Below are 17,576 nucleotides of genomic sequence, written 5' to 3'. Positions count from 1 at the left end.
AAAACATATGTCACCGTCTAACAGTGATTGTTTGTGTAGCTTAATAAAGCATTTTACGAAAAATAAAAAAAGGAACAAAAAATGCAAATCATATCTGTCACGGAAGTGCTGAGCTGTCCATGGACTCCACAGTGGAACCGCGGCTTCACTCTTCCCGGAAGAGACGTGGCGTGCCCTGCGTGAGCACATATTTGTGGCTTGCAATGATTGGTTGACTTGGCATGCAATACATGTTATCGCTACGTGGTTGGCTGGCTTCGCGAGCAATGTAGAGCTCCTTCATGTAATTGGTTCAGCCCAATGTTGTTCAGCGTAGCGCAGGGCAGGTGGAAGGTAGTAGTTGCTGCTAGCTGGCAGAGAATGCGCAGGAGAGGGCGGCTGGTGTGCTGTACTGCTCAGCTACTGCTTTTGCTGTGCGGAGTGTTTAGGGCGGCTTCTGCTGGCAGATCTTTACCCACTTTTAATGATGACATCCCGTTTCGGCTCAACTGGCCTGGTCCGGACTTTTCACTGGTCAGTACACTGACCGTACGCTACATAGTGTTGCAGGAAATAGGAACCTGACAGCATGACAGCCTTAAAATGAAAGAGTTAGCTCAAGGGCATGGTATATACAAGTAAGATAAGAGAAAGCAAAGTGTGTGCAGAGATATAGTCACAGTATATGTGTGTAACACAATGGGGAAGCTGAATTTATCACTAGAGAAGCAGTGCTTGCGATATGTATACGAATTGGGGACTAGTGTGTGAGTGATACTGCTGGTATACAAATGGGTGTAAAGTGTGACAAAAGAGAGAAAAAGTGACAATGACATGAGATGGTACATCAGTGATATGAGAGGGGGTATAGTGTGTATGTATGCATGTCATATAAAAAAAAGATCTGTGACAAAGATACAAGAATGAGGCATAATCTGTGACAGGGACAACAGAAAATGGGGCAGGGTGTGACAATTGTATTAGAGAGGAGTTCAGGGCACGTGACAGTAATATAAAAGGAGAGTGCATGGGGGACGTAATGTTATGCACAGTGTGTACTTGGGGTATAGTACCAGTGACATAAAGAGGAGCTTGATGAGTGCTCTAAGCAGAGTGTGAAAGGGCAACTTTTAATGTCTGTGCAGCAACAAAAAGAGGGGAGAGAAACTTGGAACCCTGACTTTAGAGTGACTTGAGGGAATGTAACAAGAATAGTAACAAAGTGTTTGATGACATGACAAAAGGTACTGGAGGGTGACAAAGGCCTGAGGGGAGAAGAAGGTATGATATGAGAGAGATTTGTTGGTCCTTTAAAATGTATCACAATCCACTTAGAGATAGCTGTGTGTAAGACTGATGTGATTGAAGTATATTCTGGCATGATAAAGACTTGGAAGGGCATTGTTACACGAGCAATGTGTGTGAAAAACATGAAAAGTGAAATAACATGTCACAGGTAATGGCATAGTATGTAATATTAAAATATAATATTATAATTTATTTGTATAGCGCTGCCAAATTCCGTAGCGCTGGGTACAAGAAGGGTATACAATGACAAGGATTTGTGATAAAATACAAAACAAAACTAAACAAATCTAGTACAGGAGGAAGAGGGCCCTGCTCTGGAGAGCTCACAGTCTACAGGTTTAGGGTGCAGAGACATAAGGTTGGGGTAGCTTGTCACATCGGTTGTAGTTGCAGCAGTGAGTCAGGCAGTTCATGTATTAGTTTGAATGAGGGATGGAGGATAGATGGTAAGCCTCTCTGAATAGGTGAGTTTTCAAGGAGTGTCTGAAGCTATACAAGGTTGGAGACAGTCTTATGGAGTGGGGTAGAGAGTTCCAGAGGACAGGAGCAGCACGTGTGAAGTCTTGGAGGCGGGAGTGGGACGTAGAGATAACAGGAGTGGAGAGATGTAGGTCAGAGGTTGATCGAAGAGGAAGGGATGGGGAATATTTCACGATGAGAGAGGAAATATAGTTGGGAGTTAGACTGAGTGCTTTGTAAGTTAGGGTTAATACTTTAAATTGTATTCTGGAGTGTTGGGAGACAGTGTAGAAACTGGCTGAACGGAGCAACTGATGTAGATCAGCGACTTAGGTGGATGAGTCTAGCAGAAGCATTCATAATAGATTGGAGGGAGGAGAGGCAGTGTTTTGGAAGGCCATTTAGGAGTAGATTGCAAAAATCAATGCATGACAAAATGAGAGAATGAATAAGTATTTTTGTTGTTTTTTTGAGTAAGGAAGGGACGAATTCTGGAAATGTTGCGTAGGTGTCAACGGCAGGAATTGGTAAGTGCTTGTATATGTGGGTTGAATATGAGTTCTGAGTCTAGTGTGACCCCCAAGACAGCGGACCTGGGGTGAGGTGTTGAGAATAAAGTCTCCAACCGTCAGCGAAATGTCAGGTGTTGGATGTCTCAAAGAGGGGGGAATAAGAAGCAGCTCAGTTTTGGACAGATTGAGTTGGAGGTAGCGTGAAGACATCCAAGTGTAAATTGCAGAGAAGAAGTTGGAAATCTGGTTGAGTAAAGAGCGAAAGATATAAGGAGAGGAAAGACAGATTTGGGTATCATCAACATATAAGTGGTACTGGAATCCAAAGGAGGCTATAAGTTTTCCAAGGGAGGATGTATAGAAAGAGAAAAGCAAGGGGCCCAAGACAGAGTTTTGCGGTACTCCAACTGAGAGAGGCATAGGATCACAAGATATGTTGTTAAAGGAAACTGAAAACAAGCGGTTTGAGAGATATGAGGCAAACCAGGAGGGGGCTGAGTCTTGGATGCCAAATAAATGTAGTATTTTTAGGAGGAGAGGATGGTCGACTGTGTCAAAAGCATCGGATAGGTCAAGAATAATTAGTAAGGAGTAGTGGCCTTTTGCTTTAGTTGATAACAGGTAATTTGTTACTTTAGCAAGAACCGTTTCTGTTAAGTGTTTAGGGCGGAAAACAGATTGTAGTGGATCAAGAATGTAGTTAGTTGTGAGAAATTGAGTAAGCCGATTATAGCCCAGTCGTTCCAATAATTTTGAAGCAAAGGGAAGTAAGGAGACCGGTTGATAGTTAGAAGGCATGGAGGGGTCAAGCGAGGGCTTTTTTAGGATTTGTATGATTGACGCATGCTTGAATGTATCAGGAAATGTGCCAGCGGTGAGAGATGAGTTAGGGTAGGGGTTAGTAAAGCAAAATATATGATTATAACATCAGATTAGAAGAACGCTAAAGGGACCTTAAATACTTTGAGATGGTAATATAAAATGATAAATTGTGTATATAAAAATAACTGCAATATACTTTATTTTGTTTCGTTTTCCTGTAATTCCATTCTGAAATTGTGAGCTTTTCAGTTCCTGTTAGAAGTGGAAGTGCTGAACATGGTTAGATTCAACCCAGCCATTGGCTGCACACTCTAGAGACCTATTTATAACTTTCCCTAATTGGCCACAGCAGAGAAGGTAACCTAAGTTACAACATGGCAGCTCCCATTGTTTTATAGACACTAACTCTTTACACTTATATTGTCAATATTTAAACAGCTAATGAAACTTTATACGTCTACATAATATTCTCAGACTAATCTTTTTCTTTGAATGCTTCATTCTATCTAGCATTTATTTATTGTTTAATGTCCCTTAAAGGGACACTGAACCCAGATTTTTTTCTTTCGTGATTCAGATAGAGCATGCAATTTTAGACAACTTTCTAAATTACTACTATTATCAAATTTTCTTCATTCTCTTGGTATGTTTATTTGAAAAGCAAGAATGTAAGTTTAGATGCCGGACCATTTTTGGTGAACAAACTGAGTTGTCCTTACTGATTGGACAACACCAATAAACAAGTGCTGTCCATGGTTCTGAACCAAAAATTTGCTGGCTCCTTAAAGGGACAGTAAACCTTAAAAATAATGTTATATAATTCTGCACATAGTGCAGAATTATGTAACATTATTTAGGTGCTATAGCCATAAAAGCATTTTTTCCTTTTATATTTTGCTAAAATACGGCGCTTTTACAGACCCGCTCTCTGCTGAGCGGGTCTGTAATATTCAGTCAGCGCATCGGGGCCAGCTGTATAGTCACAGCCCGGCCCGACCGCGCCATAGCACTAAGTGCAGCTCGCTCCTGTCACAGGAGCGAGCTGCACTTAGTCTTATGGCGCGTCGGGCCGGGCTGTGACTATACAGCTGGCCCGATGCGCTGACTGAATATTACAGACCCGCTCAGCAGAGAGCGGGTCTGTAAAAGCGCCGTATTTTAGCAAAATATAAAAGGAAAAAATGCTTTTATGGCTATAGCACCTAAATAATGTTATATAATTCTGCACTATGTGCAGAATTATATAACATTATTTTTAAGGTTTACTGTCCCTTTAACTTAGATTCCTTTTTTTTTTTCCTTCAAATAAAGATAGCAAAAGAATGAAGAAATATTGATAATGGGAGTAAATTAGAAAGTTGCTTAAAATTGCAGGCTCTATCTGAATCATTAAAGAAAAAATTTGGATTCAGTGTCCCTTTAAGGCTATAGTGAGACTAGATTAATCTGCGTATAACGGAGAGAATACTAAAATAGCAGTGACTTTTATTTGATTCCACTAACAGAATAAGATTAGTAACCCTGTTGTCAATATTCAGATTATTATAAACAGCTAGTATATAATCTCTTGCCTTACAGTAGAAAACTGGCCAAAGGCTTTTGCATGCCCCCTATCTTTTGGTTCCACTTCACGTATTAAAAGTCCTTACAAAAAGTGCTGTAATTACACCTGGCTGTCACAATAGGCCTTAATAGCTGAAACCCCCGAAAATGACACTTGGACACAACGCTTGCAATCTTGCCCGGAATGAATGAGAAAAAGTGGAAATAAAATTAACCCTGCAATGCCAACCTAGCTCAGCAGGGCTGTAGTACAGAGGTTTGGTTGTCAACACGTTGTTGAAACTATAACAAAGTAACAGATGCACTTAACATAGGGATAGCAAACAGGAAACAAAAGTGTATGTGCATGCTAGGGTTGCACCGATACCGATACTAGTATCGGTATCGGTACCGATACCAAGTACTTGCATGAGCACTTGTACTCGTGCAAATGCACCGATACTTAAACCGATACCTCCACTTCCTACCCATATGCTATCTCGTGGCGTTTTTTTTTAAACTGCATGTTCCCATTTCATTTAAAGCTGGAGTGGAGACTAAACTAAAAATTGTTTACTACTGTTCTGCCAATACAAATTGCTCTTATTTGTATTATTGTAGGAGAGATTATTTTACATCGTTTAGACAAACCCCTAAAGTACTGAGCAGTTAATAAACTGAGATTTCCAGCTCTGGCTAAAATGGCCCAAAAATATCTTTCTGCCCCATGCAGTAGTGTGGAAAGTTGAACCTCCTTACTGATAGCAAAAACAGACTTATAGCTGAACATGCAGAGATGCTTCTGTTCTGTTCCTTAACAAGAACTTGCCACTAACTTTTGAAAAATTATTCTAATTGCTAGATTGCCTTTTATACTGCTAGTTCTCATCTTGCACAATTATGTTCAAAACATACTGTACTCTGAGGAACATCTTATCTTATATAATTGCAGGAAGAGTACTCATAGGAAAAATTAAGTTAATCCCAATGAACACTCATCCTGCAATTATAGGACTAGATTTAGATTACATTTGATTGGTAAGCTTTACCAATGTTCTGTTCACATTTCAAACTCCATAGCCTTTAATGGAGTAGGACGTGTAATGAGAGCATTGGTAAAGCTTACCAGTCAAATGTAATCTAGCCCATAGTGTTGTTCCCCATGATTAAACAGTATTCTGCTCTATTTTTTACTGTATGGCACTTTTGGTTGGTTGCAATTTTATATTTGTTATTTATTGTTGTTGTTAATATATTTTATTGTAATATTTTTATTTCTAAACATGTTCTGTGAACTTTGTGACAAATAAAACCTGTTTTATTATTTCATAATGTCTTTTGAGCTACAGTCCTTCATAATTATAAAGAAGGAATCTTAAATAATTAGTCTGTATTGTGCTTGGTAAACTGTCACATGACAAAAAAAAAAAGTATCGGTAATTGGTATCGGCGAGTATTTGAAAACAAGTATCGGTACTTGTACTCGGTCTTAAAAAAATGGTATCGGTGCAACCCTAGTGCATGCTATTAAAATTTTTCACACACCAAGCTGAAAATTAAATCAGACCTACAAAACGGATTTGTTATAGTTCACCTCCTAAATATGCATAAACAGCAATGTAGAAGAATACTCCCCTTGCCCTCCTATAAAGTACCATGCAACAAGAAGTATACTAATGGTCTGCTTGCAGCAAAACTTCACTATCTTAGTGGACATAAGGTAAAGGGGGCAAACGGCACAAAGATCTAGTGAGAAAAACAGCTGAAACACTCTTGACAAAATGTAGTCTTCTCTTGCAAAGCATATGCTGTCATATGGGATAACCTGAAAGGGAGCCTTCAGAGAGTAAGTCCATAGAAATCTGGTAGCACACTTAGGGTCCTGAACAGTGGAATCCAGGTGGGCTCCAGACAGCTGTGACGAAGGCCACAGATGATGTATATATAATTGGGAACTTGGTATTTCTGGGACTTTTTATGAGCAAGTCTGCAGAGCTAAAAAGCCTAGTACTGTATGTGAATATGTATATCAGTTTTATGGAGATTATTTTGTGCATATCTTGGCAAAGGTCTTTAAATATTCTTCTAGTGTGGATTTTAAAGAACATACAAATGTGATGCTATATTACTCTTGCCTGCACAGTACAATATGCAACCAGTGGCAGGTGGGGGTGGAGACTGGAGACACTTCGTATGCTTGGAGCAGTTGTTTCAGCTGTAGAAAAACACAGTAACCTTGAGGAAGTTCCTGAAGCTGTTTGCTGCATCTGACAAGAAATTAATGTTACACTTTAAAGGGATAGAAAGGTCAAAAATGGTTGCATTTCAGTTTGAAAATATAAGCAGATTTGCAATATTCTTTTATTAGCAAACTAGTCCTAAAGCCCGTTAACACGAGCCGTGTTGTGTTTTATTTCAAATATAATCTCTCTCTCTCTCTCTCTCTCTCTCTCTCTCTCTCTCTCTCTCTCTGTCTCTGTCTCTGTCTCTGTCTCTGTCTCTGTCTCTGTCTCTGTCTCTCTCGTCCCTCTCTCTCTCGTCTCTCTCTCTCTCGTCCCTCTCTCTCTCTCGTCCCTCTCTCTCTCTCTCTCTCTCGTCCCTCTCTCTCTCTCTCTCTCTCGTCCCTCTCTCTCTCTCTCTCTCTCGTCTCTCTCTCTCTCGTCCCTCTCTCTCTCTCTCTCTCTCGTCCCCCTCTCTCTCTCTCTCTCTCTCTCTCTCTCTCTCGTCCTCGCGGCAAGAGTTTGTCTGAACTGCGCATGACGGCTTCAGACAAACTCTTGTCTTTTATTATATAGGATATGTTTCTAGTATACATTATTACTGTTGCACAGGCCCTCTTAGAATGTGTGTATATGCTGCAGAAAAATCTAAATGAAATGCACTCATGCACATTTCATTTTTGACCCTTCTATCCCTTTAACATGGAAGTTGTAAATTGTTTTAAAAATCTTTCTCAACAGGCATTACAAATTGTATGTTAGAAAATATATATTCAAAATACATAATCAAAACTCTTAGTTGCCTATATGTGCTCCAACATGAAGAAAGCAGTGTGAAAAGCCAGATATGTTAATAACATTACATCACATAATGCAGTACTGGCTGTGATGCCAATTAAAGTATTGTAGATAATAAATGTGTGTGTTTAAGCAATTTTGATTTTTAAAAATGATGCAGGATACTGTCTTTGAGCTGATGAATTACAATTATTTAGCACTGGATACAAATAAAGTAGACTGCTCTAAAATAGGGACATTTGCAGACAATCTGCTGTGGTCAGAGTATTGAGCAAACAATTCAGTGCTAGTACTGCAATAACAAACCCTATAAATAAAATAAAAAAAAAAGATGTGGGGGTCCTATTCACTGTTGAATCAGACTTTTAAAATGTGTTCAATTTCATTTATTTTCAGCCAACCACAGGTATACCATACAAAGAAGATAATTATATCATCTTGACCACAGCGGATAAAGAAAAATATAAGTGTATGCTTCCATTGATGGGCAGTGATAATGAGGTAATGTCAGTTAGATTTTTTTTTTATAATATAATTTTTTATTGTAGGCATAAAATGTTACAACTGATGTTTCAAACATTACAAGTATTGGATAAACACAAAAATCACACACCGCATTAGGGCTGAGAGACAGTAACATTGTATAACATTGTCATTTCTTTTTCTGTTCTTTACCATTCTGGGGAGTCAATCAATTCTTAGTTGGGAAGTGAGGTGCGGGGTGTGTAAATGCGCTCACGATTAAGTAGAGTCGTAATCTGCGGGTAGGTTAGGATTGTGGCGATTTCCGACACTTTTGATGTGTAGTTACGCTAGTAGTCCAGTGATGGTTAAAATACTGCATGCAAAAGTAGTTGAGTAATAGCACGGAGGCCGACAGGGGCCACCGCCCACATGCAGTCGGACCTATATCTCATTAAGATTATCTTTGTACTGTCGTGGACTAAAGTACTCCCACTGGGGGGGAAGGGGTGAGCAATCCAAGGATGGTAAGATGGTTTGGGTAGGGAAGGGAAAGGGCTCATTAAGTGGTAAGGAGGGGGGGTTAAGGAGGACACAGAATCAATCTGGGTTCCGTTTCAGGCATTAGTACTACAGAGGGACTGAAATGTCTAATGCTTAATCTTATGTCTCTGTAAGTAAGACTCCCAGGGTTCCCAGATAAGACAGAAGATTTCTGATTGGCGCCTAACTCTATATACAAAATCTTCCATGGACTTAACAAAATTTAGATACTCTACTACACTTTGCCATTTCGGAGGGTGCACTTTTTTCCAGTTCCTAACGATTGTCATTTTAACTGAGGTGAGTATGTATATAAGGAGAGTTCTCTTGTGTGGGGGTACTTTCTCCAATCCTAAGTGTAAGAGAGCCATTCCAGGATCTGTAATCTCTGGGAGACCCATCGAGCTACAGACCATGCTGGTTTTAGTCCAGAGCGGCTTAAGGCTGGGACAAGACCACCATGTATGCAGTGGGGTGCCAAGGCCGCCACCGTTTCTCCAACAAGAGGAGGAGTGGCTAGGATAGAGGGTCTGAATCCTGGTTGGGACCAGGTGCCACCTGGTGATCATTTTAAAATAAAGTTCGTACATTGTGGTGCAGTGCAAAGTAGCCTTGGTCTTGGTGATGGCCAGTGTCCATTTCTTAGTGGTGTATGTCATTTTTAGGTCCGTCTCCCAGGAGAGCATGTGTCTCGTCTTTGGTGGTGTAGGAGGTACCAGTAGGCATCTATAGTGTGCTGTCAGAGGTTTATAGGTCTGAAGGCCTGTTTCCCATCTAGACTCCCAAGCCGTAGGGGTTCGAGGGGTATCTCCCAGGAACCCCCATGCCTTCAACAGGGACCGTAATCTTAGGAGTTCAAACTCCAGGTGTCGTGGGATCTTAAAATTAGCCACCATTTCGCCTTGCGTAAGGAGACGGTCCCCTGCGTAAAAATCTCTGACTGTCAAGATCTCCACTTATCGCCATCAATTCAGTCTCACATTAAGGAGGGTCTGAAGTATGGGCTGAATAGGAGAAGGATAGGGGGCGATCTGGACATGATGTCGTAATTTATATCAAAGTAATTGACATCCTCTCACTATTTGATTGGAAATAACATATGTGGAGGCAAGATGCGGGGGGAACCATAACAAGTCAGACAGATCTATGTACGCCGGAAGTGAGGCCTGCTCCAGCTCCCTCCATCTCGTGGGTGGGAGATCTCGCCCCCACACCGAGACGTGGGAAATCATTGCCGCCTCACAGTACAATCTCACACTTGGCAAGCCTAAACCTCCCTGGTCTAGGGGGGACTGCAAAATTGCAGCTGCGAATCTGGGCCTCTTGTTGTTCCAGACATACCTATTAAAGAGGGTCTGAAAGCTTTTTAGTAGATTTTCTGGGACTGGAAGGGGAATACATCTCATGATATAGGTAATAACATCATCTTCAGGGCCGCAATTCTACCCATCCAGGAAAGTTCATCATACTTTTTGGCTCTCAAGTGTTTGTCAACTTCTTTCAGCAAGGCCTGATAGTTCTCTTGGAGGACTATCTCTCTGTCGTGAGATAGGAAAACCCAGAGATGCCGAATTCCTCTGATAAACCATTTAAATGAGTATTGCTTCTGCAAAGCTCTCTGCTCTGAATGGTCAAGGTGTATCATGTACGCCTCCGTCTTGGTGACATTGATTTTGTAGTTAGAAAGCTTACCAAATCTGTCAATTAGAGCCATCAACGGCGGAAGCGAGAGAGTCGGTTCCACAATAAAGAGAGTAAGGTCGTCGGCGAATAACGCCACCTTCTGGAGTCAGATTTTTTTTTGCAGTTGTTTATATCTTTGATAAGATGTACCTAAACTCAGTCATTGATCTACCAGCAACCCTGCTTTTATGATCATCCCTGCTAGAAAGATAGGTGGAATCTTAAAAAAACGGATATTATTGGTAGATCTTAAAGGGACACTGAACCCACATTTTTTTTTTTTTTTTCATTCGTGATTCAGATAGAGCATGCAATTTTAAACAACTTTCTAATTTACTCCTTTTATCACTTTTTCTTAATTCTCCTGGTATCTTTATATGAAATGCAAGAATGTAAGTTTAGATGCCAGCCCATTTCTGGTGAACAACCTGGGTTGTTCTTGCTGATTGGTGGATAAATTCATCCACCAATAAACAAGTGATGTCCATTGTTCTGAACCAAAAAATAGCTTAGATGCCGTCTTTTTCAAATAAAGATATACATTTTTCTTTGTTCTCTTGCTAATAGGAGTAAATTAGAAAGTTGCTTAAAATTGCATTCTCTATCTGAATCACAAAAAGAAAAAATATGGGTTCAGTGTCTCTTTAAAGACAGGGTTTGGACACCAGTGTACCATATTCTCTGTGAAGGTTTTTTGCATGAGATGCCAACTCCTTAACAGGTCTTATATTTGCTAGATTCCATATTATCTATTAATTCTTATGTTTAGGGTACTGTGAATAGCCATTAGTATAGCCACTAGACACTTCTGCCTGTCTCTCCCCCATCCCTCACAAATCCACAGGTTAAATCAACATGGAGTGTCATTGGGAAGGAAGTTAAATGTTGCTGATTAGTAAGAAGTTAAACCACCATCTATATTAAATTAGCTGTATTACTCAGCAAATATAATATATTTAACCCCTTAAAGACACGGCCATTTTTCAATTTCTTTCCCTTAAGGACCAGGGCTATTTTTACATTTCTGCTGTGTTTGTGTTTAGCTGTAATTTTCCTCTTACTCATTTACTGTACCCACACATATTATTATATACCGTTTTTCTCGCCATTAAATGGACTTTCTAAAGATACCATTATTTTCATCATATTTTATAATTTACTATAAAAAAAAATATAAAATATGAGGACAAAATGGAAAAAAACACACTTTTTCTAACTTTGACCCCCAAAATCTGTTACACATCTACAACCACCAAAAAACACCCATGCTAAATAGTTTCTAAATTTTGTCCTGAGTTTAGAAATACCAAATATTTACATTTGTGTTGCTTTTTGGTAATTAGAAGGCTTCTAAATGCTGCTGCGCATCACACGTGTATTATGCCCAGCAGTGCAGGGGTTAATTAGATAGCTTGTAGGGAGCTTGCAGGGTTAATTTTAGCTTTAGTGTAGAGATCAGCCTCCCACCTGAGAGATCCCACCCCCTGATCCCTCCCAAACATCTCTCTTCCCTCCCCCACCCCACAATTGTCCCCGCCATCTTAAGTACTGGCAGAAACTCTGCCAGTACTAAAATAAAAGGCTTTTTTTTTTTTTTTTTTTAATGTTTTTTTAAAAAAAAAAAAATATCTGTGTAGCTGTGATGGACCCCCCCTTAGCCCCTAACCTCTCTGATCCCCCCCCAAACAGCTCTATAACACTTGCCCACATCCTATTTGCTGCCATCTTGGGTACTGGCAGCTGTCTGCCAGTACCCAATTTGCCTCCAAAAAATGTTTTCTTTTACTTTTTTGCATGTAATTAAATGTTTTCTGTAGTGTAGCTGCCCCCCCTAGTACCCTCCTCCCTCTCCCCCTCCCAGATCCTTTTGAAAATTATTTCCCCCCCTCCCTCTCTCCCATTCATAAATTCATTGGTGGCAGTGGCTGTTACGTGATCGCGCCCACATATGCGCACGCCTGCACGCTCCCGGCACCCGGCGTGCACATTGCACATTCAGGAACCGGATGCCGGGTAGCGATGGGCCACCCACTCGCCTCCCTGCAGCTGCTCCCACCCACCAACGATCGGGCCCATCGCTACCGGTGCAGAGAGGGCCACAGAGTGGCTCTCTCTGCATCGGTTTTGGAAAAAAGGTATTGCAGTGATGCCTCAATGTCGAGGCATCACAGCAATACCTTGAAAGCGACTGGAAGCGATCAGGATCGCTTCCAGCCGCTTTAAACCCTGATGTCGTACAGGGTACGTCGCTGGTCTTTAAAGACCAGGTTGTGTGCGACGTACCCTGTACGACATGTGTCGTTAAGGGGATATATATATAATCACTACCCAAGTGCTTGTGACAAATCTGTTTAAAAATTAGGAGCCAGTGGCTCCCAGGCTCCTAGGTTTGTCGAGCCCTGAACTACCCCAATAGAAGTCATAATAGGGGGCTATATGAAGTAGTAAAAAAAATGGCTGTATATATTTACCCAGGAATCGGAATGGTTTGCTTGTTTCTAGTAACATGAGAGCATATATGGTAGAATTCTTTTTTATATACCATTAAAAATAGTATTTTAGGGATAGGTTCTATTCTAGATCAAATTCCTAAATACATTTAGGATAATATTCTTTATTAAAGTGCAATGAAACCTAACATTTTTCTTTCATGTTTCAGACAGAGCATACAATTTTAAAAATGTTTCCAATTTAAATATATTATCACATTTGCTTCATTCTCTTTGTATGCTTTGTTAAGGAACAGCAAAGCACTACTGGGAGCTAACTGAAAACATCAGGTGAGCGAATAGTAAGAGGCACATTTATGAAGCCACCAATCAGCAGCTAGCTCCCAGCAGTGCATTGCTGCTCTGTAACCTGCCTAGGCATGCTTTTAAACCAAGGATTCCAAGAAAAAGAAGCAAAGTAGATAGTAGAAGTAAATTGGAAAGTTGATTAAAGTGACATGCTTTACATGAATCATGCACGTTTAACCCCTTAATGACCACAGCACTTTTCCATTTTCTGTCCGTTTGGGACCAAGGCTATTTTTACATTTTTGCAGTGTTTGTGTTTAGCTGTAATTTTCCTCTTACTCATTTACTGTACCCACACATATTATATATCGTTTTTCTCGCCATTAAATGGACTTTCTAAAGATACCATTATTTTCATCATATCTTATAATTTACTATAAAAAATTTTTATAAAATATGAGGAAAAAATAGAAAAAAACACACTTTTTCTAACTTTGACCCCCAAAATCTGTTACACATCTACAACCACCAAGAAACACCCATGCTAAATAGTTTCTAAATTTTGTCCTGAGTTTAGAAATACCCAATGTTTACAAGTTCTTTGCTTTTTTTGTAAACTATAGGGCCATAAATACAAGTAGCACTTTGCTATTTCCAAACCATTTCTTTTCAAAATTAGCGATAGTTACATTAGAGCACTGATATCTTTCAGGAATCTCTGAATATCCATTGACATGTATATATTTTTTTTTAGTAGACATCCCAAAGTATTGATCTAGGCCCGTTTTGGTATATTTCATGCCACCATTTCACCGCCAAATGCAATCAAATACAAAAAAATCGTTCACTTTTCACAAATTTTTTCACAAACTTTTGGTTTCTAACTTAAATTATTTACAAACAGCTTGTGCAATTATGGCATAAATGGTTGTAAATTCTTCTCTGGGATCCCCTTTGTTCAGAAATAGCAGACATATATGACTTTGGTGTTGCTTTTTGGTAATTAGAAGGCCGCTAAATGCCACTGCGCACCACACGTGTATTATGCCCAGCAGTGAAGGGGTTAATTAGGGAGCATGTAGGGAGCTTTTTGGGGTAGTTTTAGCTTTAGTGTAGTGTAGTGTAGTAGACAACCCCAAGTATTGATCTAGGCCAATTTTGGTATATTTCATGCCACCATTTCACCGCCAAATGCGATCAAATTAAAAAAAAAACGTTAATTTTTTCTCAATTTTAGGTTTCTCACTGAAATTATTTACAAACAGCTTCTGCAATTATGGCACAAATGGTTGTAAATGCTTCTCTGGGATCCCCTTTGTTCAGAAATAGCAGACATATATGGCTTTGGCATTGCTTTTTGGTAATTAGAAGGCCTCTAAATGCCGCTGCGCATCACACGTGTATTATGGCTAGCAGTGAAGGGGTTAATTATGTAGCTTGTAGGGAGCTTGCAGGGTTAATTTTAGCTTTAGTGTAGAGCTCAGCCTCCCACCTCAAACATCAGACCCCCTGATCCCTCCCAAACAGCTCTCTTCCCTCCCCCACCCCACAATTGTCCCCGCCATCTTAAGTACTGGCAGAAACTCTGCCAGTACTAAAATAAAAGGTATTTGGCCCTTTTTTTTTAAAAAAAAAAAAAAAGCATATTTACATATGCTGATGTGTAGGATCCCCCCTTAGACCCCAACCTCACTGATCCCCCACCAAACAGCTCTCTAACCCTTCCCCTCTGCCTTAATGGGCGCCATCTTTTTTGTAACAAAATGTGCCTTTTTTTTTTAAAAAAAATTCCCTTTTCTGTAGTGTAGCTTTCCCCCCCCCACCGAGACCAACCCCCAACCCCTTCCAGGTCCCTTAGATTATATTTTACTGTAATGGTGTTTTTAATTTTTAACCTTTTTTTTCTGTAGTGTAGCGGTTCCCACCCGCTCCCGCCCCGTGCACGCGCCCGCCCACCACCCCCGTGCACGCGCGCGCTCCCGTGCGCGCCCCCGTAGCTCCCGCCCCCCTCCACTCCACACTGAGCACCGATGGCCGCCCACCCGCCTCCCACGTAAGCTCCCACCCACCAACGATACCGGCCACCGATGTCCGGTGCAGAGAGGGCCACAGAGTGGCTCTCTCTGCATCGGATGGCCAAGGGGGGTTATTGCAGGATGCCTCCATATCGAGGCATCACTGCAATAACCGGAAAGCAGCTGGAAGCGAGCAGGATCGCTTCCAGCTGCTTTCCAGACCAAGGACGTACGCCACACGTCCTCGGTCATTAACTGTATTTTTTTTGAGGACGTGTGGCGTACGTCCTTGGTCGTTAAAGGGACACAAAACCTACATTTTTTCTTTCATGATTCAGATAGAACATGCAATTTTAAGCAACTTTCTAATTTACTCCCATTATTAAATTTTCTTTGTTCTCTTGCTATCTTTATTTGAAAAAGCAGGAATGCAAGCATAGTGGCCGGCCCATTTTTGGTTCAGAACCTGGGTAGCGCTTGCTGATTGGTGGCTAAATGTAGCCACCAATCAGCAAGCGCTACCTAGGGTGCTGACCCAAAAATGGTCCGGCTTCTATTTTTACATTCCTGCTTTTTCAAATAAAGATAGCAAGAGAACAAAGAAAATTTCATAATGGGAGTAAATTAGAAAGTTGCTTAAAATTGCATGTTCTATCTGAATCATGAAAGAAAAAGTGACCCTTTAAACCTATACATATATGTATAGGTAACTGCTGTACTAAAGATTTCAGTTGACATAAAACTTATTGCTAATTAAATACTTGTTTTATTCCATGAAAATGTATTTTGCTATCTTTGTAATTAGATTTTAGTGGAACCATTGTTGTTGTTTTTCCTGCCAATGTGAGACTACAAGGGCTATGGTTATTCAGTGTAACCTGCCTGCAATTTGTGGTAACTATAAAATGTGCTTAATGCATTTATCATAATATAGTACATTAGAGTTAGTTTCTCACAAAGAGGAGTAGAAAATGTTAATAGTTTAATTTTGTGAACTTTTCAGGAAGACGACAGAGATTATAAAGGCCCTACACCAGGTGATTTGTTAGAACCACTCTTCAAACAAAGTAGTTGCTCATATAGGGTAAAGTATTATTTATATGGATATATTTTGTTTTGCTTAAAGTGCTGTTACAGCATTAAAACTTTACACTGTAACTGTACTACTATTATTCAAAGGTCAGTGTGCTTTCTCACTCTTCAGTTTGACTTTAAAGGGACATTTAACGGCTCTTGCTTTTGTTAAAAAAATGTGTATGTTGCATATCCCTAGAAACGTCAAAAAGCAAGTTTTGTAACCTAGGTTTCTTCAAAACAGCTGTTTGATTTGCAACATTTTGAAGAAAACCTAGGATACAGAAATTGCTTTTTGGCCTCGCTAGGGATTTTGGATCCAGCACAATTTTTATATAAAAGCAAGAGCTTTTTAAAGAAATCTGAATCCTAACATTTTTCTTTTGTGGTTCAGATAGATACATTTGTTAAAAAGAAAGTTGTTTTTTTTTTTTTTTTTTTAAATTCCAGTTTAAAAAAAACTATTATCTAGTTTACTTAATTATCTTGCTATCCTTTGTTGAAAAGCATACCTATGTAGGTTTAGGAGCAGCAATGCACTTCTGGGAGCTAGCCTGTGATTGATATTCCTCTTGGATGTGTTCAGCTAGCTTCCAGTAGTGAATTGCTGCTTTTAAACAAAGGATGTCAGGAGAAAAAACAGCCTTGAAGTTGTTAAAAAATTGCATATTCTATCCTAATCATCGTTTGCTTTTGACTTTACTGTCTCTTTAATGTCCACTGATTTGTGATTATTACATTATTCTAATTTTAGTTGCTTTTCTAAATAAGCAGTTTTGTACAATGTTTTCTTACTGCCTTTTTTTTTGTCATGAAATCACAGTGAGAAATTAATTTCTTATCTATACAAGTTAAATGGTCCATTATACTGTGAAAAAAATACATGCACCTACCTGTTTATCACATTGCATATCTATTTATGCCCTTTCCCCTGCAAAGAGAACAGATGGTCTCTAGTGGAAACTGCCTCTGACCCAATCAGCAGCGCTAGTTGCACAGCTGGCTCATGTGACTAGTTCTGCTGATTGGCTAATAGGCAGTTTCCACTCTGGACCAGCCGTTCTCTGTGGTTCCTGAGCAGTACTTTACCTGTGTGTTTAACACCTTTGCAGGGTTAAACACACAATTGCAGGATAGTGATACAATCATATGCTCTAACAGATCAGAGTAATTTTTTTTTTTTACTTTTGCCCTTTACGCCATGCAGCGTTTGTAAAATTAGAACTCTAGAGCATTGCACCAAGTACTGTTGTTAGAAACCACTTCATTATGATTGTTAAAAAAATAATATATATATATATTCTTTAGGTTTAGCACTCTCAATTGTAATCCGGGGTGCACAGCATCAAATTTAGACAATACTGGAAAAAAGCAGGCACTCTCCATTTAAATCCACAAACTTTTCTTTACTGTGTAACAAGT

General features: G+C 39.8%; 1 protein-coding gene across 1 annotated transcript in view; it reads left to right on the top strand.

Annotated features, from left to right (window-relative positions):
* The first annotated feature begins 284 nt into the window (after positions 1-284).
* The window catches only part of ERLEC1 (endoplasmic reticulum lectin 1), a 60,426-nt gene continuing 43,134 nt past the window's right edge, over positions 285-17,576 (top strand). Inside the window, exons 1-3 of the mRNA XM_053712200.1 lie at positions 285-513; positions 8,036-8,140; positions 16,084-16,164. Coding sequence (XP_053568175.1) covers positions 301-513; positions 8,036-8,140; positions 16,084-16,164 — 399 coding nt within the window. The 5' untranslated portion in view covers positions 285-300. The remainder of the gene's footprint in view (positions 514-8,035; positions 8,141-16,083; positions 16,165-17,576) is intronic.

This window comes from Bombina bombina, chromosome 4 (genome assembly GCF_027579735.1).
Source record: "Bombina bombina isolate aBomBom1 chromosome 4, aBomBom1.pri, whole genome shotgun sequence".
NCBI lineage: Eukaryota > Metazoa > Chordata > Amphibia > Anura > Bombinatoridae > Bombina > Bombina bombina.
This window is presented reverse-complemented; position numbering and strand designations above follow the sequence as displayed.